This window comes from Pseudochaenichthys georgianus, chromosome 5 (assembly GCF_902827115.2).
Source record: "Pseudochaenichthys georgianus chromosome 5, fPseGeo1.2, whole genome shotgun sequence".
Lineage (NCBI taxonomy): Eukaryota > Metazoa > Chordata > Actinopteri > Perciformes > Channichthyidae > Pseudochaenichthys > Pseudochaenichthys georgianus.
In genome coordinates, this window is record NC_047507.1 from 17079252 (window position 1) to 17101617 (window position 22366).

The following is a 22366-nucleotide window of genomic DNA, read 5'->3' on the forward strand; positions in this document are numbered from 1 at the left end:
ATGTTACTAACAGCGCCTTGGTTAAAGAGCCTGTTGCTGTTTATTTATAGCTTTGAATTCTTTCAAACCAATAGTATCTTCTTAAACTTGTATGGTAGTCAGGAGCATCACTTTCTAATGTGTATTGATACATTTAGAGGGAGGGGATCTAAAGTAATGCTTTAAAATTCAGATTAGATTCATTTCTACCATTTTCTTAAATTCATGGTAGTTTCAGTAATCCCCTGGTAATTGAGGACACAAGTTATCTAAATGACTAATGTCATCTTTATGGCTTTCAGAAAGGACAGGAGACCGACAGGTGACTATCAAAGGACTAGCAGCAGCAGCAGGACTAGCAGCATAAGCAGCATATGATGATGTTAAATGTGTTGTTTTAGGAACATCCATTGCAAATACATGGAATTCAATACACATTGAATAGCATATCATGCAGTTTGTCGGTGCCTTTTCCTCCGTGTTGTCCTGGTTTGCTGTGCTGCCTCCTAGTAGCCACCATGGTTTGCTGTGCTGCCTGGGGATGCTCAAATCGTTCAGAGAAAGGAGTACGAATGTACGGCTTCCCCACTGACACAGAGCGGAGGAAAAAATGGCTGGCTCAAGTCAGCAGGAGCAATTTCACGACCAACAGCAACACAATATGTGATGTAATTATATACAAACACTGCATTTGCACTTTTTCATAAAAAGAAAACCACACCATTGGGAAAGCTTAATGTTTTGTTTAATACAAAAAAACAGGGAAAGGCTTGAAAAACACTGAGAGTTGAGACTCAGGGTGCAGGGTGAGGGTCTCAGTGCAGGTATTCAGGCTCCATTGAATCCCCCTCTGGTTCTTGTGCTGAAAGAGGGAGTAACAGACAGGAGAAAGGGTTATACACACACAGCACACCTATTGGATGGGAAATGCCTTGGGGAGATAAGGTGTTTACTTATATAAAACAGTAGTATTAAACGTACCTTGTGTTTTCACTCTCACTTAAGTCCCTCTCCCTTTGCCATCAATCCAGAATCAGCTGAGCTGCAACATTATACAGACAGGTAATAATCAACAGAATCACAAGGACACAATATGGCTCTGCTAAAAACACTCACTCTTACACGCACCAAAGTTATATTTATCTAATATTTAACTCCCTCCACCCCCGCATACAATCCCGTTTAGAAGCCCCTCTTCTCTAATTCAATAACGTTGGACGAAATGACATTAAGAGAACGGAATTTACAATTAAAAGGCTGTTCAACGTGTGTTGCTAACTTGCTTCGGTATGCTAGCTTAATCTGTTATCTGTAAACGTTCCCTAAATCTACTAATTTAGGGATAATCCACTGACATCCTTTAATACACATGTTCATTTGAATCAGATGTACTGATAATATCTGCAATATAAATCTTTAAACTTCGACTTACCTTTAAAAGTCCGTCACGAACGGTGTATTATGCTGCAACTCCACAGCTCTGCCAGCCTTGGCGCTAACTTCCGGGGAACGATTGAGAGGCTCCACGATCCGCCATTGCTGTAAAAAAGTGGTCCATTGGAGTTAACGGAGATGTCGTAACTCTTCTATTAAATAGCTCTGGTAACTACTGTAGCACATAGTAACTCAAATGTACAAGTGACATAGTGAAATATAATTTTGAGATTTGTTTCTCTATATTTAGCTTGAAACTATTTTTGCAATAAAGTTAGAGATTTAATAAAATATTATTTGTCAATAGATCATTTTTTCCAATCTTTTCAATCCTTTATATAAATGTATTTGAATAACCAATTAACTGCACCCAGTAAAGGATAGGCTTTGACATCATGTGACTCAAAAAGCCTCCACCAAAGAACAGGAATTCATATTTTGTTCACAGACCCTGATTCAAGATCAAACTTGGTAAGGGGCTTTCAGATCTTTGACACATGTATGCATGTCTATGATTGATTAACCTCTGTTTGAAAATCATATTTCACAATCTCACGTTTGAACAGCAAACCTGCGGGTCAAAGAAATGAAAGGAAATGAGCTGAACTAATTTGTTTCTGATGGCGTATTGTGATTTCATTTTGATGGCTCCCCCTTTAGTACGAATGCCCTTGCGTATGTATTTCCTTTACATTTCATGTATCCTGGTTAAATTGGATGTCAATCATTTCTTACTTAGCATAGATAAATTGTAGGTGGACTCGTGTGTCGTGTATTCGCTGGAGTGAAAGTGTACGAGTATGTGCTTAGCCGAGGGGGATTGCCTTCCCCCCTCTCACTGGAGAGGTCTCACCAGCTAATACGGTCCGAGGTTTATCTACTTCCAATGTCTTGAGTTTCATACCGTTTGACATGAAGAGATGGGATATAGGGATGCTGCGGAAATAAAAAGACAGAGGGGGAGATGGGTAAAGACAGGGGAAAGATTGGAGTGGGTGAGATAATAGGAGTTATATCTTCATAGTGGTTTTCAAACTTCATGTAAGCAGTTCTTCTCTGCAACCTAAATCACCTCGTTTGGTTTTCTCTCTTTTATTCTGGTTGCATATTCTCACTCGAGCGGAGTGTGTGTGTTTGACTGTTTGTGTATTGATGTGTACCTTATGGGCTGATGTGCGTGGGTTAATGAAGAGCAGTAAATGAAATCCTTTATTGTGTTTGATATAATGTCAGCTTCCATTAGGGAAACTGGTGCTACGAATTATTGCTAGACAATCGAGGCCAGGAGGGTGTGTGTGTGTGTGTGTGTGTGTGTGTGTGTGTGTGTGTGTGTGTGTGTGTGTGTGTGTGTGTGTGTGTGTGTGTGTGTGTGTGTGTGTGTGTGTGTGTGTGTGTGTGTGTGTGTGTGTGTGTGTGTGTGTCTGCATGCTTGTGTGCACACCCCAGGGCACGGCGGAGGCACAGAGTGTGTTCTGTAATTATAAAATCATTAGCAGGTGTCCAGAGGAGATATGAATATGACTGTAATCTGTCCCCACCCATGATGGAGCGCTTGTCTCTTGCTCAAATGTCAGTCTGTCTCCAGCAGCCCATAGAGAGAGCTCTCAGATTCAAATTCAAAAGGTTTAGTCCCGACGACCACACTCCGTCGTGACAGGTACCCCGACATGTGACAGCCTTTATGCACCAGCCATTTTTCAATCACCTATTGTTACCCAACGCTTTACCGGGTAAATCACCTGTCAAGGTCCTCTTCACATAGGACATTTTGGGGCTTTAAAGGCTCCAACCTTCACTTGACAGGGTTTTGTGAAGTTAAATGTGTTACTACAAGAAATGGGTGACATTAAAATAACAGCATGTAGCGATGACAAGGAAACACGCTTGCAGGAGAACAATCACGTATTCTGACAGACTGACAAAAGATAGGCAGGCATCTTCTGGTCAGACATAGAAAGGAGCAGACATTGTAGCCCTGGCGAGGAGACAAAGTCACATTGTAATCCAGAGCAGAGGGGCGGTTTCTATAGCAACAGTAGGCATCTAACCTACGCGCCGCTGCTTTTGTTGGAATCTGAAATTGGCGAGAGAAGGTCTGGTATTGAGGATAGAGAGATTGGGAAAGATGAAGATAAGAAGGGGCAGGTTGGAGGAGGAAGAGGAGAGTGGAAGCCGATCGAGATAAGGGTGAGGAGAGGGAAGGAGATGAGCGGAGGAAGATTGATGTAAGGGAGGGGCTGGAGATCATCGCCTGACCTCAGTATTTGTCTCCCGTTTGGAATTTGTTGGTCCACTCAGCATGATAGATTTAATTTACTGATAGCACTTTGTGTCATGGGGAATTTCTCAGACTTTGTTATGGCGCATTTCCACTACAGCGCGGTTTAAGCGTGCCGTGCCCGGGCCCGTTTTTGGTTGCGTTTCCACTAGGCGTAGTTCCGACTAGTGGGTACTTTTTCACAGTTTTCTGGCTCTCCAAAATCGAGGTTCTTTCTGGGCCAACAACCGGGCTGAGTATGCTAAACTAGTGAGAGAATCTACTACAACAAAATTATCATATTTTACCGTGATTTAATTGTAATACACGTTTCAAAATGATGCCGAAGTAACAACATACTGATACCGGTTTGTAAAAACCATGAATTAATGATTTGACAAGTCTGCAGACAGACCGCAGGCGAAAAACCTTTTAAAATGCGTGTTTTCTGAATGGAGATCGGCTAACGTTGTATATGCTCCGACCGTCCACACTCACAACAATGGCCTATACAGACATAAATAAACCAGCGACTGTATTCGCCATGACACCACAGTCTGTGGTTTGTACTTGTTTAACTTTTGTCTAGTTTCTGAACAGATATGAGGAGCTGTGAGTTCTGAGTGCTAACAGCTTACAGCTGATGTTGGTTTTGTGTTTCGCGTTGAAGATGACGTCTCGGCTCTGCCTACACTGCGTTACTATAGTTACTACCCCAGTTCCTAAACTGTAATGGAAACGCAGCATAAAGTGAGCCTGGCCTACCAAGGCCTAACTATGCCGTACTAAGCCGTGTGAGGCCCTGCAGTGGAAATGCGCCATTAGTGTCTTCGTGTGACTGCTTTTTGTAAGCGGTAAACTGGCCTTTTACACACATGATTATTTTCACTATTGTAAAGATTCTTTATATATTATCGTTAACTCATTTGGCTAGTTGACGTTTTGTTTTGGGCGGTTTTGAATCCAAATATATTCATACGATATAGCAGAAAAGCAGGAAGTCTCTCGAAATTATGATTATCAGAGAATTGAATGCTATGATGTTATATTTAACATAACATAATAATATTCTGTAAGCCTTACATGTCAAGAGATCTCAGTCACAAGGTGCCATGTGACCACACAGTGGGTGATCAGTGATCTGGTCATGGGTTTATTGTACTCTGATAGGGTCATGGGTCAGTTATCTCATGACGACATTGTAACTGTATAAAAGCTCTCTTCAGTTTGAGTAGTTGCACTAGGCTGTGGAGACATTGCTCTTCAGGCTGTGTGCCTCTTTTGCAAAAAATAAAAAAACTCTTTGACTAGTTTATTTCAAGAATTTCCACCACAATGAGAGGCGTTATACAGCCATTTTTGCATTAAAAAGACTTTAACAATTAATCAATGATCACATTAGTTGCTGTCCCTACTTGTGAGTGTCTAAGCATGGGATTATTTATTATTTACAGTATGTGTATGTTTACAAGCAGGGTGCCATTTGGAGAGATGAGGTTAGGATAGCTCCTTGCTCGGTGTGGTATCAGATGTGTGTTTAACCTGGACCCTGGCTCATAGAGAGCCGTGACCAGCTGTAGCAGATGGCCCCGCTCCCCGGGGGCAGCAGGGAGGGTCACAGCGGCCTAGGACTCGTCCACATGCAGCTACTTCTTCAGTGCATGCCTGTATGAAGGCATCAGTGGTTGTTGTACGCAGTGGTACTGTAGGTACTGTGATGAATTGCTATTTTTTTCCAGTAAATTTTTCTTGCCCATCATATCCTGTCTGCTCTGAATATCTGATGAAATCTTGACTTTACAAAATCCATGAATCCCAACACCTATTCTTCTTCAGCTTCTTATTCTGCTTACTACTAGGATATGTTATAAACCATTTAATAAGTGTTTATATTGTTATTATACATGTTCAATAAGGGAAATTATTATTAAAAGGAGTAATGTAAATAAAGATGTTTGTGATACCAATGTATTCACTAATGCTTCTGATACTAAGGATTTACTGAATGGTGCATTTTGATTGTACATGGTGCAGGTTTAGCACGAGTGAGGGATGTACAAGCTAACAGTGCAGTAAAGTAAACACAGCTGTGCAAACAGCCATGAAACAAATGAAAGACGCTTGTTAAATAAAAGGAAAAACCAACATACACCTTACTTGAGGGACAACAAGCGTCTGAGTCACATAATCGTCATGCTCAACATCCAGTGCCCCCTTGTGCACTCTGTATCACTGTGTACATGTCTCTATCGATTGCAACACAAAGCAGTAATAAGCAATATATACAAAATAACAAAAACAACGATTAAGTGTTAGCAAGGGAGCTACATTGTTGGTTCTCTCTCCAAACTCTTTCTCTTCGGTAATGTGTGTGTTTTTTGTGTGTATTAGTTCTTGTGAGTAAAGCTGCTGGAAGGTGTCCCTCGGGTGCGAGGAACCAAGCTTTTATTTCCAGGAAGCAGCCCTGAATAATGAGTTGTAATGCCGCTGTAGTGAGAGTAAACTCTTCAGATGCGAGGGACCAGTCTGAGCAGGACTGGGCTCCAGATCAGTCCTGCTGGCAGACACAACAACACTGTTGCTCTGCCACTGTCTCGCTCGCTCTCCCTCTTCTCTCTCTGCAGAGGCACAGGCTATTTTTAGCCTTGGCATCTCTTTCCCACTGCACCCACCACCACCCATTTCTCTCCACTCAATTCATCCCTCCATATCCCCCCGACTTCAGCCTCCATGCTCCCCCTCCACCTTAATCCAATGTATATCCCTCCGCTCAGCTCCTCTGCTTACATCCTCACTCCAGATCTGTGACGGAGCTGGGGAGTGCTGGTAAGTAGAGGAGATGTGTCAGGGGACAGATTCAGCTCCTCCTCTATCTTGTCCACGCTCATTACCCAAAGACACAAGCTGCGCCCAGGCTGGTCTGCCCCCATGTTTGGTGTCAGTGAGAGTTTTTATCATACTGTTTCTTTGGTGAGTTGTTAGGGACTGAGCTGAGCTGAGTGGCTGACTGTGATTAGCACTGGAGGCCGGCCAAGGCGCCGCTCGTGGCTCTCACTGCAAGGAGGCAGCTGGGAGAAAGATGGAGGCTGACTGTGAAAGAAAAGTCCTTGTGTGCTTATGTATGTCCCTTTGTCTAATACCAGTAGGTGAGTAAGTTGTGTTTAAGACTCTCTCTACCTGTACTGTAGATCCCTCTTTCTCTGTGAGCCGTCCTGCCTCACCAGACCCTGACCACAGCTCCTCCACTGTGCTGCCCTTGAGAGCGTGTCCTCAGCCAGCCTCCTCGTGATAATGAGGCCGGCCCCACGGATGCTGCTCGCTCCAAACAACCCCTGCCCTCCCAACACTCCTGTGTTGGGGGTCTTTGGGAGCTTGGTGGTTAGAGGCTGAATCTGGGGCTTAAGCCTGTGACTGGTTATATTCAGTTGGTTATTAAAACAAAAAACAGAGGAAAATTGCATACATTTACATTATTTTTCTTTTTTTCTGTTTCTTTCCTTTTGTGAGAGCTGTATTCCTGGAGTGAAAGCACAGCCCGCTGAGCTCGATAAGACTCCCAGAGAGGGCAAGGTTTTGAGTTTATTCTTCTCTCACTGCAAACTGAGCTCATCATACCACAGCTTAAGTTTTCCACAACACGTGAAAATGTTCCTACAGTGATTTTCACTAAGTTTGAACATGTGCCACATACATTGCATCTAAAAGATCCTTTTGATAGTGTACATTTTGTATTGTAAAAGCAAGAAAAGCACAGGTAAACATTAACGATGGGCCCAATTCATTAAGTGATCAGCAGGCAAGGTCTTTGAACGAGCAGCACAATACCTCAGCCCTGAAACTGGCTCACTTAAATGGAACGCAGCCGTCATCAACAAAGGTACCTCCACCTGTGCTTTCCCTGCTTTGGCAAGTCAAACATGTTTGCTGGTCCATTAACAAAAGCATTGCCCAGATACATACAGCTATCTGCTCACCTTCTCATGACTCATTCCACATCACACTACTCTTCCTGTGTTCTGTGATGCTGATTATATTCTCATGCTGAACAGTGTGATTGAATATAAACATGACTCTCTAGCTTACCACCGCGATGAGTCGGGGTTGATATACACACTGCTATATCTTCTCTCATCACCTGTCTTTTCACTTTTCTTTTCTGCACAGGAGAGTGCCATTTCATACTACGATTCCAAAGCGGGTTCAGACTATGTGAGTACAGTACGGATTGCTCCCCCATCCTTCGTCCTCCTGCCTAAACCCAAAATATTACCCACTTCCCGCTAGGAATGTCACGAGAACCGATACTTTGTTTCCAAGTCGATGCTAAAGTTTTAAAAACACAAGGGTATTGTTTTTCTACAATACCATAAGTACTGTAAGGGCTCAAGCGTAATGGCATCCTGATGTCCAAGAAACATTAGAAACTGTGTTTGTGACACAGTAAATTACTAAAGATACCTCCAGGGGATGTACCCTACTTTTTATAATGCTACTTTGTGAATAACAAACAGTGTTGAAATTGGCAAGAACAAAGCTAGTTAATATTAACTGTTAGCGGCCAGTGAACCAAGGATTTGTTGCAATAGAGTGCACAGAAGTTATACTCAGCAAAATGCTATTGGGCAAAGGTAAGTTAGGTTATCATGATGTGTTCAAATGTAGTCTTGTCCATTTCATTTGTTGTAGTGAGAAACTTGAATACATCCAGTTGGTTGACGGATATGTTGTAAATTCATATAGACATCATAGAGGGAATTATGAACATTCTATCAAAAAGCTGTAAGAAGGCGGTAATAAAAAAGTGTATGATAAAGTACATGAAATATACTGTTTTGATTTGCACTGTGCTATTGAGAATAGTGGAATTTCACTGGTATTTGTATCAACTATTACATTTCTGGTATTGTGACATCCCTACTCCCCACCCCTGCCACCCTGTCCTGCAACCCCAACCCACTCCTGCCCGGCCTCCTCGGTGTTGATGCCCCCCCCTCCGGTCACAGGCCCCTGGGATGTCTGTGTGTGTTAGTGAGGTGACACTGCTTTATGGTGAGTTGGTGTGACAGAGCAGGGGCAGGCCCACGTGCATGTGACAGTGACTTCAGCTGTCCTCCCCCAGTCCTCCTTCCAGAGTGTTCTCCCTCTCCACGGACCCTCACTGTGTCGACTCTCTGCTAAGCTCAACTGGAGGGGTTGTTGGAACTCAGCACACCAACACATGAGTCATATCGCACTTCCACACAAGAGGACACCATTTCTACCACGTGTGCCATTCATACTGAAGAATATAAATGATATTGGAGGAACTTCCTGCCGGCCAGGTAACCTAGTTTCCTCCAGAAAAGATCTGCAAGTGCTGTTTGGTCTCCCCATGCCACCAGTTCCTCCCCAGGATAGGTCACACCCGGAGCCCGTGGTCGCTGATTGTTTGAGTTTCGAAGAGGAGTGCTAGAATGCCCCCCCCCCCCCCCTAGATCACCAAAGCACAAAAAGATGTGAAGAGAGTGAGATAGAGAGGGGAAGAGAATGAGGCGGAGGAGCAATAAATCATGGTGTGATTTTCTCTTTGTGCACGCCACTCCTGTGATTAATGACACAGCGCTTTAGGGCCTGTCAGCACATCTAATTGGAGAACATCAGTCATCATTAACATGGCACACTGAAGTCCTAGCCAGTGACACCCCCCTGACCCCCACTTCACCAACCCCACAACCACCCAAAGACAGTGGCAGAGGTCAGTTAGAGGTCAGTCCTCATCCCTGCAACACCAAGGGTCACCCACCAGTTATTCTATCTATATTATTCCCACGATGACCCCTCTCAATGAAGGCTTTAATACCGGAGTGAAAATGTACTATATGTAATAATGTAGTGCTGTACTATCAGGGAGATATGATCAGAATTCAGTTTTAAAAAGGTAAGTGATTGGCGGGCTCTCTTATTCCAGCCTTATCTCCTCTGTTCCCTATCCTGTACTCTATACCCTCATCTCTCCTCTTGTCACTGTAACCTTGATATTAAAGTGCAATGTGATGATTCGTTTTTAAGACTGCTCTTGTGCCAAAGCTTGACTGAGAAGCCTTCTAATTTTGTTCTCTTTTTCCACTACCTGAATGCCTCCGTTGGGTTTCTCTGTGTTCATGGACTGTCCTGTTGTCTGCAAGCTGAACAATATTATGACTTTCAAGTCTTATTGGCCATCACTTAAAACACAGACAAAAGATCAGAACGAAAGATTCAGATTCAGATCTCGCAAAGGTTTTGCGAGATCTCGCAAAACATGTTATTTTTTTTCAAATAATTTTTTTTTTCTTCTCCATGTCCCCTACGGGGCTCCACACAAAACCTTTGAGAGATCTCGCAAAACCCCGTTGCAGTTTGTAGACGGTCCCTAAGCACTCCTCTCCTTCCTCCAGCTGCAGATTGTGACCAATTCTTGATGTTTAGCTCGGATGACGGCGCGTATCGAACTGTTCTGATAAAAACGACTCTGTAGCTCATTGTCTACCTTGCTATGATTGTAAAGTCATGTTTGTATTTTTACAACGTTATGTTCATGAGTTATTGATCCGCGAAATTCGAATCTGTCAATAACTCAGCTCAGAGGGACGTGCATGTCCCCTCGCTCTGAGTGTTCTCTTGAGGTGTCTTCACTTATGTGAAACCCTTTATATATACAGTCTGTGTGAAACCCGTGCCTATTGTCAAGCACTGATGTTATATCTTTATATTTAAGGCCAAGCTCAAAGTAAAATCGATGAACCACTCCATTGTTGTGATTTCTGTGTTGCTGTAGCAGCCGAACTGACCAGGAAGTACTAAATGAAAAACTTTTTTTTTTTTGTTCAAATTATTATTATTTTTCTTCTCGATGTCCCCTAGGGGGCTCCGTAGAAATTCGTCCAGCCAATCAGAAATGGGAACCTTTTTCTCCCAGGAAAGTACCTGCTCTCTAGCAGGGACTAAACAGGGGGTGAAAAGGTTCTCATGAACTAAGTTATAGTTCCGGATTTTTTTGGTGTGAACGCAACATTTCAAGAACTATCGGAACTATACTGTGAAAAGTACTCCGGTGTGAAAGCGCCTTTTGAGGGTCTTACGTGACGTTTGAGGTTGGGAATGAAAGGATCTTCAAAATGTCATCTCTGGCCTCTTCATCCTTTAATTAAACCTTTAGAAGGGGGGGATACAATTAACAAATTGGGTAATGAATCGAGCAAAACAGGTGGTGGATGGTTGAAGAAAATGAACCAATCAGTCTTTCCTGCGTGGATTTATTCAGCTCCTAATTAGACGCTGCCTTGGTTAATTATGATTGGGCTCTTTTGAAGAAAGAAAAAAACCTCTCCCTGCCTGACATTGACAGAATTAGTGTCAGACTGAATTATAAACAAACACCTCAACCCCACAGTCATTGCTGTTTAAAAGCCAACATTTGATATCATTACAATTATTCTTAGAGTTGTCTGATTGTTATCATAGAGCTAAAAGTCAATTTAACCTGGTGACAGTCATCATCTTTTATCTTTTCTCTTGCTTAGAAAGCCTGTTTACTGTTTAGTTCTGCCTCGGGTCTTTCCTCTTTATTCAAACGTGTACAAAACATCTGCATTGGATTGGAACAGGATAAAATAAAATTACCACTTATTTAGGACAATAAAGGACATTAAAGGGACATATTGAAGCCATATGACAGGTCCCAAATGTTTGGACTTAAAACCACATGCAAACAGTCTCTTCTCCACAGGGCATTAGAGTAAAACTAACTTAATAAATCATGTCTAACCTGCATTATAAACTGCAAAGACCGTTTCCAAAAGATATATAAGCTAATTCTTTCCTCACAACCTCTCACTCATCCAGATGAGCAGTCTGCTGATAAACAGGAATTATGTGGGACAATATAACAAATACAACTACATAGAACTTTTAGAAAAGGGCTACTGATTACTAAAAATGTAACTTTGACGAAGCCAAACCATGTGTAATGTTCAATCAACTGATTATTGGTATTTAAGTATTTAATTATCTGGTGTGTTCACAATTATCTGTCCTAACTTATTTCCATGTATTCATATCTCTCATGAGCTGTTCTGTCAAAACACTGTATTGTTCCTAATGTTGACTTTCAATGGGACTTCAGCACAACTATCCCCCTGCTCGTCCCAACAACAGCTTGTAATTACATTTTAATAGTCAATTAAAGTTGGCCCATCAATCAATTCTCCCCTCGACATGGTGTTTTGTTTTCATATCTCCAAAAAACAAACAGTTTTTATCATGTCAGATCTAATTAACCCAGGCTGCTTTATTAAAATGAAAGGTGCATATTGCAGTTGCACATTTATTGCACTGAAAATGTGCTCTTTACCAATCTGAATACATAAAGATGTCAGTATGTCTAAGGCCGCATCTGACTTGTATATAGTGTTATAAGTGTGCACACTTAAATGTATACAAATAATAATCAAATAAACTGAGTCAGAAAGTGGAGTTATTTCTTAATGCCTTTTATTTGTTGTCACATCCCACAATTGCTACATCCTGTGGGAACAGACACAGATTTTACTCCATTGATAAAAAGCTTAAATGTCTGTTTTTGCTGGATTCCTTTGCTATCTGACTGTTTCCATTTGTGATATGTGTGTCAGGCTTTCTGATCATGAACAATAGCTACACACAGAAGCTGTAAAAGTGCTAAAATATCAGAAATATGCAGCATTAGCACTGTTGTTGTTCAAACCATCACAGAGAAGAGAGAGTCTGTTTTTAATATATGCTATGATTGAAATGGGTGGGAGACTAAACCGTCAGTAAGTGGTGTTGGCTGCGAGTTATTGTTGGGGTACATTTGTATGGCACCTCATGTGTCTGAGATAGAAATCTGGGTTACTAATGAGTCTCTCTGTTTGGTGACTGCTCTGATACCTGCTGCTGTTCTCTGATGAGAGGCAGAGTATAGACCCACGTAAATCGGCAAGCAGACAAAAGGCAGTATAATTGCTATTTGTATTCTTAACGTTATCCAAGGAATGTTTGACTCTGTGTGAGTCAGAAAGAGAGACAATATCCTCTATGTACCAAAGCCACAGATGGGCGCTGTAAAGCCCCGATATGGGAGGTGACAGAATGGGTTACTCTATTTGTATGTATAGCCTCGTTTATATTTGTATGCTCACTTAGATTTGTGTGTGTGTGTTTGTGTGAATGTGTGTGTGTGTGTTTCAGCAAACGGAGGACGGGGAAGAGGAGAACCCCCCGGAGAGCTCGACGTCCATGGAGCTGGAGTTTGTGGATGATCCCAATTTCAAATACCAGGTCAACTACTCTTCAAGTGCGGTCCAGATTCCTACAGACATATACAAAGGCTGTAAGTAAACAACAATACTTTTTATGTGTTAAAGTTCTGGTGGAAAGGTGATTGTGGCACTGAATTGTAACACATTGATTGCATTAACTACTACAGTTACATACATAGCTGTAGTTGAAGTGTGTACACCTTCAACTGCACCTCTCCTTCTCCTGTGTTGGTAAGATTGATTCATTGAGAGATATATTAAATTAGATACAAATGATAATAATAAATCAAGACAAGGACTTGGAGATGATTTACTTTATTTCATTATATATAAAAAAATTCGAATGAGATATTTTTTTCTTATTTCACGCTTTATGTATAGATATTTTTTCCATTTATCAGACAATACATTGCCTATTGCCACATATGGTGACATGGTACTAAAACTTACAGATGGATGGGGGCAAAGTCTATAGGGACTTGGCTTGGGAACCGGAAGGTCACCAGTTCAAGTCCCCGAAAGACCAAGTGCTACCGAGGTGTCCCTGAGCAAGGCACCGTTCCCTACACTGCTCCCCGTGCGCCGTACATACTGTAAGCCTAACACTGCTCCTAACACTAGGATGGGTCAAATGGGACTATTAAGGTTATTTCAAATAAAAAAGACGAGGTATAGACAATGTTTATACCTGTGTGAGACATGTCTCTGCCTGGTTCATACACAAACTGGGCTGTGGATGGATGACAGTTTTGACTTGACCTCTCCTCTCTCTCTGTATTTTAGTTCAACCTCACCCTCCCTTTATATCAGCCAGCACTTAAGCACCATACCATGATTTCAGATGACAGTCCCTCACACCAGATCTGTACTGTATTTTTTCTCCTGCGTGGGCAGGGTCCATGAGCGGCACCGCGCTGCCCTGCGGACATAACACCCTCCTTAGTCTGCAGCCGCAAAGTGGACAAAAGAGAACAAATGTACCTTTGGGGACTCTGATTTCGCTTGGCATATTCCCTCTGTTATCAACCTCTAACCCTTTGTTCAGTGGCTGCCTGTCTCTTTAAAGACTCAAAAAGCAGAGCATGTGCGGAAAGACAGCCATTTTCACAGAGGCATTTTTTCTTTCTGTTATTATCTAGCTCTTTGTTGAACAGGTAGTGTATGGCACCTGTCTGTGACGATGCCCTCCAGCTGTGTCTCCAGAGACATCTTGTCAGAATTAGACACTCTTGGTTCAGGAGAAGATGTCAGAGGCCACTGGTAACTCACAATAGAGCAATCAGGCCTGCACATTGTTCCCGGAGCCATTTTGTGCCAGCCCTGGTTCCCCTGTCTGAAGATATGAGTCAGAGAATAAAGGCCTGTTGATTGAGCCCGGTGGAGACTCGAATAGTAGAGTGGTACAGTGCATGAAATTAGTTTTTGCACTTCTCTTCTGTGGACAATGTTTACTATTGATGTTGTTTAGTTAGCTCCCATTGCGCGGTCTGCTTTGCTGAGATTGCCAAATGCAGATTTTGTGCCAACTCCATTATGTACATGTGTGCGCCCTTTTAGTCGTTGCCGATAAATAAACAAAATACATGTTGCTGTTCAATTGGACAGTAACTTTGAAAGACTCTTAGCGACCAAATCACAATATCTCTTTGGTAAAGGACAAGGAAAGCTCATTCAATAAAAGCTCCATATACTGTGAATAAAGTTGTTTGTGGCCCCAGAGGGAGCTGTGCAAAGTCTGTTAAATACATTATACTTTGGTTAAGAACTACAAGTTTGAAAATGTAAATAATATAATGAACTCACCAGACCCTTTTAGCTTCTCATCTCAGCTTGAAACTAGCGGGTTGAGTCTAAATCATCCCCTCTAGCATAACCCATGTGAATCTCGGACAAAATATCTCTGGTTCTTTTACATAGACTTCTATTCTTGTTATGGATATCATTTTTAACCATCCCATCATGACTTTGCCTACCTTATAGAAGGGCAAACCTGTTGGTGGAGTCCTCTTTTATCCAACTTAGCTTATAGACACATACTGTACATCACGTTGTTCATGCACAGTGATTATTATCTGTATGATGTTGTATCCCTCTGGTGTCAGCCTGGAGGGGGCCTTGGAGAGGATGTCTGAGGAAACTAATGTGGGCGGATGGTTTTCCTCTGGGTGCGGAGAGGTCTGGATCTCCAGTATATCCGTGGGTTTGGGATTAGCAGAAGAGAAGCATTGTGAGTGGGAAGCTTCAGCACCCAATCCTCAGGGGGAGGCCAGGGGAAAGGCAGAGAACAATGGAGCACAGTCCAAAGTACAGCATAATGGTCAACAGTTGTTGTGAAATTCTCAAGTGTGGTTTATTAGCACTGACTTGTTCTTCTTGTTAGCTGACTTTGATTCATACACATGTTTGACGCACTGAATATATTGAATGTTGAACATGAATCGTCACAGAAAGATGGGTGTCCTTGGGGATGGACTAAGAGGGAATACAGATAGAAAAAGGGCTATGAGGACAGACACTTTAATAATAGAAACCATTTAGACTAACAAAAAAAAAAATACCTTTTTTTGTGGCTCTACATTTTAGAGCCACAAAAAAAAGCATTGTGATCCTTTCTGCAGCTAAATGAGGCAGTGGATGCGTCCTGGTTTGATTTGTCTGCGAGGCCCCATGTCCGTTTATTGAGATTGAGAGTGTTCCCTGAGCGCAGTAATGAACCATTTTATGATTCATTATCCCACCGCTGATTCCTGCTGCCATGTCTGCAAACTTTCTAATTAGCTTAGGTCAAACATTCATACAGTTTTCCTCTAATTATCATTGCTTATTACAGGATGGACATTGCAACATAGCCACAGAGGAATAAATTGATGTGCTTGGTGTCGTCTTTGGAGAAACAGGTTTTATTTTCCCATCAGATTTTGCAGAAATGGTGAGGAAGACTCAGGGATTTGCTGAATAATTGCCAAGGACTGGCTCTGGAAATATAGTGTTTGTAATAATCAGCATTGAGGGAATATACAAGATACTCTTGGCGACTATTTTGTAGTTTCAGTCGAATCTCGCTGGTAATTGGACCTCGTTCATGTGGCAGATAGAGGATAATAATCCAGATTGAGTCATTCCACAGTTGCATGTCCATTATAACATGTTGAAAATATGGAAGTAAACCAGCATTAATTTAAAAGGTAGCTATTATGTGTGTACTGTACACTCGGTGTGTGAATACGCTACTTTTTCTGTGAGAATAATTGCCCACTGTTCCCAGCAGGGAAGAAAGAAAAGCACCAGTGAATGTGGGAAGCCCTTTCATTGAATTTGAAGTTTAAATCCGCTGCATGCACCGCCTTTTCTGACGGCCTAACGTCATGTTGTCAGTTTGCTATTGTAGCCATGCACAGGGAGAAACTTGCTTATCAGAAATGAATGGCGAGGTCTGGCTAACTGTGCGTGCAGATGAAAGAGCAGAGCTTAAATGTTTTTGCATGGAGCGATTACCCAACCACACACACACCCAATCCCCCCCCCACACACACACGCACACACACGCACGCACACGCACACACACACACACACACACACACACACACACACACACACACACACACACACACACACACACACACTAACCATGATTACCACCATTCCCTGTGCCTGTTTGATTGCTCTTTTCTTACATTTTGAACCATATCGGGGGGTATATGTTGTAAGTTATGTACGACCAAACTTTACATATTGACAACATGTTTTAAAGTATCCCTTAATTATTTGAATTGATTTGCTACCATGAATGTAGTTATTGTTTTCCTTCATTTGTTCTTGTTTGTTAATTCATTGATTCTCCAAGACTTCCCATACTTTGAACCTGCTTTATAAATAAATCTGTAGCTGCTATACTGTAGCAGCTACAGAAAAAAACTGTTAGAAGAATACTGACATATTATAAGCTTTCAAATTGATAAAGCATTTTTAGCAAATACTTACTTATCCATCCAACAGATACTCAAAACATTAGCAGTCGTTGAGAGTTGTGTTTTGTTGTTTTAATAGACGTTAGTTTAATATGCAGTCAGTATTCAGTAGTGTTTGCTCTCAACGAACTTCTAAGGAAAATATCTTTCTTCATATCATGCTTAACGCTGCACTGTGCATTTCAGTTAAATGCTTAGTTTGTCTTTCTTCCATTCACAGACTAAAATCACGGGAAAAAGTCAGCAGTAATAATTGAGCGATAATCTTCAACCTTCAATTATTTATGAGACTTTAATTCAGAATCACAGCCTAGACCAGCAGCGCGCTTCTTCCCCCTGCCCTTTGTATGTTAGCCTCCTTTCTGATTCTGCACTCTCTGGTCTGTGGTTGGATCCCCTGAGAAGCTCCGAGCAAAAGTCATCCAATGTACCTTTGTATAGAGCAGATTGCATGTGGCGTATGTAATGTGCAGTGGAAAATTGAGTGCAAGAGATACAGCAGTGTCTTTTGGAGATTTGAAAAGAAGAGAAAGATTTGCATCTAGAGGGAATCATGTGAGTGAAACTATATCTGATGTCTCATCTTGTTTAACATGGATCTGGAGAGAAGGCAGCTCACCTGGTTCTGCAGGGACAAAGGAGACTTTTGGTAGAAAGCCCAAGGTCTGTTCACAAAAGGAAGGGAGAATGCAAATGATCCTTTAATCCGCAGTAAAATGCTCTGCTATGGTTCCAACTAACGTATGTTTGCATTTTATTTTGTGCTGTTGCCAAAGATTTTTAAATAACATGCTACATACATGTATGTCATCTTTAAGTCATAAGCAGCAAATCTTGAGATTTGCCTAAGCTAAATGCAAAATGTCATCTCTGTGAGTGTGTGTGTTTGTGAATGCACAGTACACGCAGCCCATATTCTTTGCACACGCCCCAGGTTCCTTCCAGTGGAGGGAGCTTTCCTGTCAACCAACTCACGCCATGCTGGAGATCAACTCAGCCCGTCTCAACATCAAACCAGATTTAAATGTGTGGAAAAAAAGCAAAAGTGATTTGTAGGGGGGGGAAAGAGTGCAAAAGAAAAAAGGAAATGATAGAGAGGGGATAAGGGAAATGGGTTTTAAAGTTACACCAAAAGAGAAGACAGACAGTGTAAACACTGCGGGCTGTATTTCTGATGTTCTTGACTTTACAGACTCCATAGACTCCATCTCCCTCTCTCTGCCCCTCACCCATCCTCCCCTATAGTGTGTGCCCAGTGAAGGGGCACTATCATTTACCAGCACACTAATTAGAACAGTCAGCACAGCACAACTCCACTTCACTCACCACCAGGCTCACAAATTACATTTCACGTGTTTGTTATTTACTGCTCTTCTTTAATTAGAAAGAATATTTGGAGGAGTTCTCTGGAGGTGTGGTGAAATATCTCCCTTCTCTCTTATTCTGTATATTGAATAATCATCCCTCCTCAGAGACATTTCCATCACAGCCTGAGATTACAATTTATCAAAAACCAACTTCCTCACTGACAAATTCACTCACACTAAATACTATTCCTGAGTGAGACTGCTTGAAATCCTTCTCATGAATTGTAATTATAATTAGTTGGTGCTGCTGTTCCAGTTGCAAAGAAATTATTGGAGACCCTTCTTTTTATTTTTTTAAAGCACAGAACAATTAGGTTACACAATATCTTCTGGATGTTATTTTCTAAACCCATGGCTACAAAAAGACACATTTTTCTCAGGGAAGGCTTAGACTTTGTTTTAGCTCATCTTTGTGGATGTGTGAGCTGCTGCCAGTTCCTGTTGCTGCTGTTTTCTTCTTCAGGATGAAAGGTTTAATCTTCGGGCTCTTTAACACTCCGCCAGGCCGCAAAGCAGCCCCGAAAGAAGAGGAGAAAAAAAAGACAGACCGAGAGGAAACAAGGGAGAGGGGAGCTGGAGAAGGAATTGGGTTGACAGCACAAAGAGACACAGAAGGAACAGATGTAGAGGTGCTGGTCTGAAGAGGCTTCAAACAATGGTGTGGGTTTGTCGCCCAGATTAAAACGAAACATTTTCTCACTTGCATTTAATGTTATTTGAAAACCGCTCACATTGAAATGCTTGAATTATCCATCGTTCCGGGAGAATGCTGGTCGAAATACATTTTCAAACGTTGCAAATAAATACTATTAATTTCTTAGTTTAGGGCTAAAAGCAAAGTCTTTTAAAAATGAAAACAAGATTATCAAACAAGCTGCATTTTTAAGGATGAACCGACTATTTAAGTGAAATGACCAAAGGTTTATGGATATAATCTGAACCTCTCTTATTACATTTTACTGCCAAAGACCATTTTGTGAAGCCCTAGATTGTTAGTAAACTATGAACGATGTTGACTGCTCTATCAATTACCTGAACGTACAGCATTTGAAAAGCATCCTTCTTTTCAACACATGGCTTTGGGAAGGATATTCACCCTTTTAGATAAAAAAACAAGCTGTATTTATCTCAGTGTTTAGCTTCCTGTCTGTTTGAGTAATGTCACCTATATGTCAAAGCAAGTAGATTCGAACAACATTTCTACCACTTAGTCACTCTGCTAAAGAGGAGAATATGTAAATGCTTCATGGCGATGACAGTGATAACGGTTATGTCCCTTTCAACAGACTTAGCTAATAGCTTCAGCCCCATTACCATTATGGATGTCTTAAGAGGGACCACTTGTGTTGCGCTCTGATTTATCACGGGACACTGCACCTCTTGTTCTGCTCTGTGTGTACAGTAAATGCAGACACCTATTTCTTTAATGTTGGATTAATACAGGGCATAAGGCGAAGATCTGTTTGGATGGCTCTTTATCTCGAGTACATCAGTGCGAATAATGTGTGGGTTGGTGGGTAGGGTCATAGGCTGGGGTGGTGGTGGTGGGGGATTGAAAAATGATCTCATGCAGAGATGCTCCATAAATCCCCCTCATAATTGTTTCCCTACTTGGTGTGCAGTCTTGCTCCATAAAGGGGTAAAGCCAACGGTGCTCTAAATGTCAGGGGAGCGGCGCGCTGATGAATTACCTTTTTAAAGATATCAGAGAGAGGCGCGGTTCACGTGAAAGATGAGCCCAACACAGCGCTCGGAGGCCCTGTCTGCCTGTGTGGGCATATTTCCCCCCCCTGGGGAAATTTGTCTTTTTATCAACTGGCCAAAAGAAGTCACAGCATATCCTAAATGAATAAATCAAAGAGAATTAGTTTGCTCTGTTCTCTTATCTCAGATGTCCTCGTTTTTCCTGTGGAGATCACCTGCAGATGCGTTTGGGGGGGGGGGGGGGTGTGTGTGTGTGTGTGTGTGTTTGCAGAATTGATAGCAGGGGTGGCTCACATCTGGATCTGACTGGTTTAGTTTAAGCTGGCAACAAACACACACACGCTTTTGTCAGTCCTATTTATAACCCTTGTTTGAAAAACCAAGACTGACAAACACTTAGGTTTAAATAATGACTCACACTTCCACCATTTCGAGATCCATCGTGAACACACACACCTTCAGGGGGTGTGTGTGTGTGTGTGTGTGTGTGTGTGTGTGTGTGTGTGTGTGTGTGTGTGTGTGTGTGTGTGTGTGTGTGTGTGTGTGTGTGTGTGTGTGTGTGTGTGTGTGTGTGTGTGTGTGTGTGTGTGTGTGTGTGTGTGTGTGTGTGTGTGTGTGTGTGTGTGTGTGTGTGTGTGTGTGTGTGTGTGTGTGTGTGTGTGTGTGTGTGTGTGTGTGTGTGTGTGTGTGTGTGTGTGTGTGTGTGTGGCCCTGGGCAGCATTGCAGCTGATAATCCTTGCATAGGCAGAGTTTGGTTGATGCCTTGATGTTAGTCAAGGTAATAACAGAGATGGTCGCAGGATGTCTCTTTGCCCTTGGCCTGTCTGGGACAGCTATCATTACAGACCCAGTGCCTCTCCAGATAAGAGCACCCGGGCTGTCGCCGCAGCAACCTGCTGTGATAGCTCATGCTTAAAGGATAATACTTTTTACACATTAATCAGATGGCGCTTTGACCACAGAGTATTGCACGGCCCAGATGAAATTGAAATGCGTGGTTTGGTTCCCTGATAATCTCCACACAGACATCAGTAATATGTGGCCACTGATCGTGCTGAAGTGAAAACGGAGTCATGGGAACGACTGGCAAGTTTGAATATTTATATTCAAAATGCAGATATTCTGAGAGCCTCACTTATTTATTTCTTTACTTCAATCTTGCTAGTTCTTGAGACCATCTGCACTGTTGGCAAATGTAAACTCTCTGTTATTATCAGAGATGAGAAGCTGTTTCACTTTTAAATTCTGGAGAAATGCAAACACGTTGTAGCAGAAACGTTCGTGGTACACATTTTTCAGGATGTAGTTTTCGGTAATGTTTTACAATGATGAGCTGTCCTAGCAACTCCAACCATAAAGCATGACGACCAACTTTTCACCAGCTAGTTGTTCACCTACAAAGCAAAGGATAAATGCAATCTAACCTTTTGTTACATCCTAAGAAAGTACTTCAAATAATCAATTCTTTGACCTCTAAGTCTTTTATTTCTGCCATTTTCAATTTAGCAGTTTAAAGTGAAGTTTATTTCGTGTGGGTTTTTCCTCTCTCCTTCCCTCGTGAGCGAGAAATTGCCTTTTCAGGTTGTGAAAGCAGCCACTCATTCGTGTTAATTTCTGTGTTGCTTTCCATCAATCGTCCACCCCCTCTCTCAGGGTTTTTATGTTTATCCCCATCTGTAAGACTGCCTCTATCCTCCTCCATTCTTCCTTTGTGTTTACGTCCATGAATTTTGAGGAAAAACATGTTGAGGAGCTCCCCTTGGTGATGGCAGCAATTTAGCTTTCATATATTCCTATCCTCCAGACATTGCTTAGTGAGTGCGTGTGTGTGTGTGTGATTGTTTGAGTGCATTTGCTTTACAGTATGCTAAAGAGTATTGAAACTAAGCTTTTATTTTGAGCTACAATTTAGCAGAGAGTCTGACATTGACAGCGTGGAGGTGAACACTCATCTGAACATATAAAAACAACATTATGTTTTTTAGGATATCACGTGATTATTCAAAGGCTTTCATTACATTACATTACATTATATGTCACTTGTTAGACGCTTTTATCCAAAGCGACTTACATACTCAATACTGTGGGCAATCCCCAGAGGAGCAATTTGGGGTGAAGTGTCTTGCCCAGGGACACAACGACATGCTGGCTGCAGTGGGGTTTGAACCTGTAGAGAAGGTGGCGTACGTTGTAAGGTCGGTGGCGTGATTTATACCTCTGAACTGACAGCTCATCAAACACTGAGCAGTAATTGAAAAGTGGATAATGATCGTTGTTTTGTGTGAAATTCAAAGCAAGGGTTGGATAATCTGGTCTTGTAGGGTCAGCGGCTTCTCTAGTTTTGTAAGGCTGAGTAA

The 22366-nt window shown here is 41.9% G+C and overlaps 1 protein-coding gene across 2 annotated transcripts in view; it reads left to right on the top strand.

Annotated features, from left to right (window-relative positions):
• The window catches only part of cacna2d2a (calcium channel, voltage-dependent, alpha 2/delta subunit 2a), a 146723-nt gene that overhangs the window by 80663 nt on the left and 43694 nt on the right, over positions 1-22366 (top strand). The window contains exons 5-6 of one of the 2 annotated variants that reach the window (XM_034082748.2): positions 7835-7879; positions 12899-13040. In XM_034082748.2, the coding sequence (XP_033938639.1) occupies positions 7835-7879; positions 12899-13040 (187 nt within the window). The remainder of the gene's footprint in view (positions 1-7834; positions 7880-12898; positions 13041-22366) is intronic. The other variant, XM_071203117.1, reaches the window with a different exon arrangement.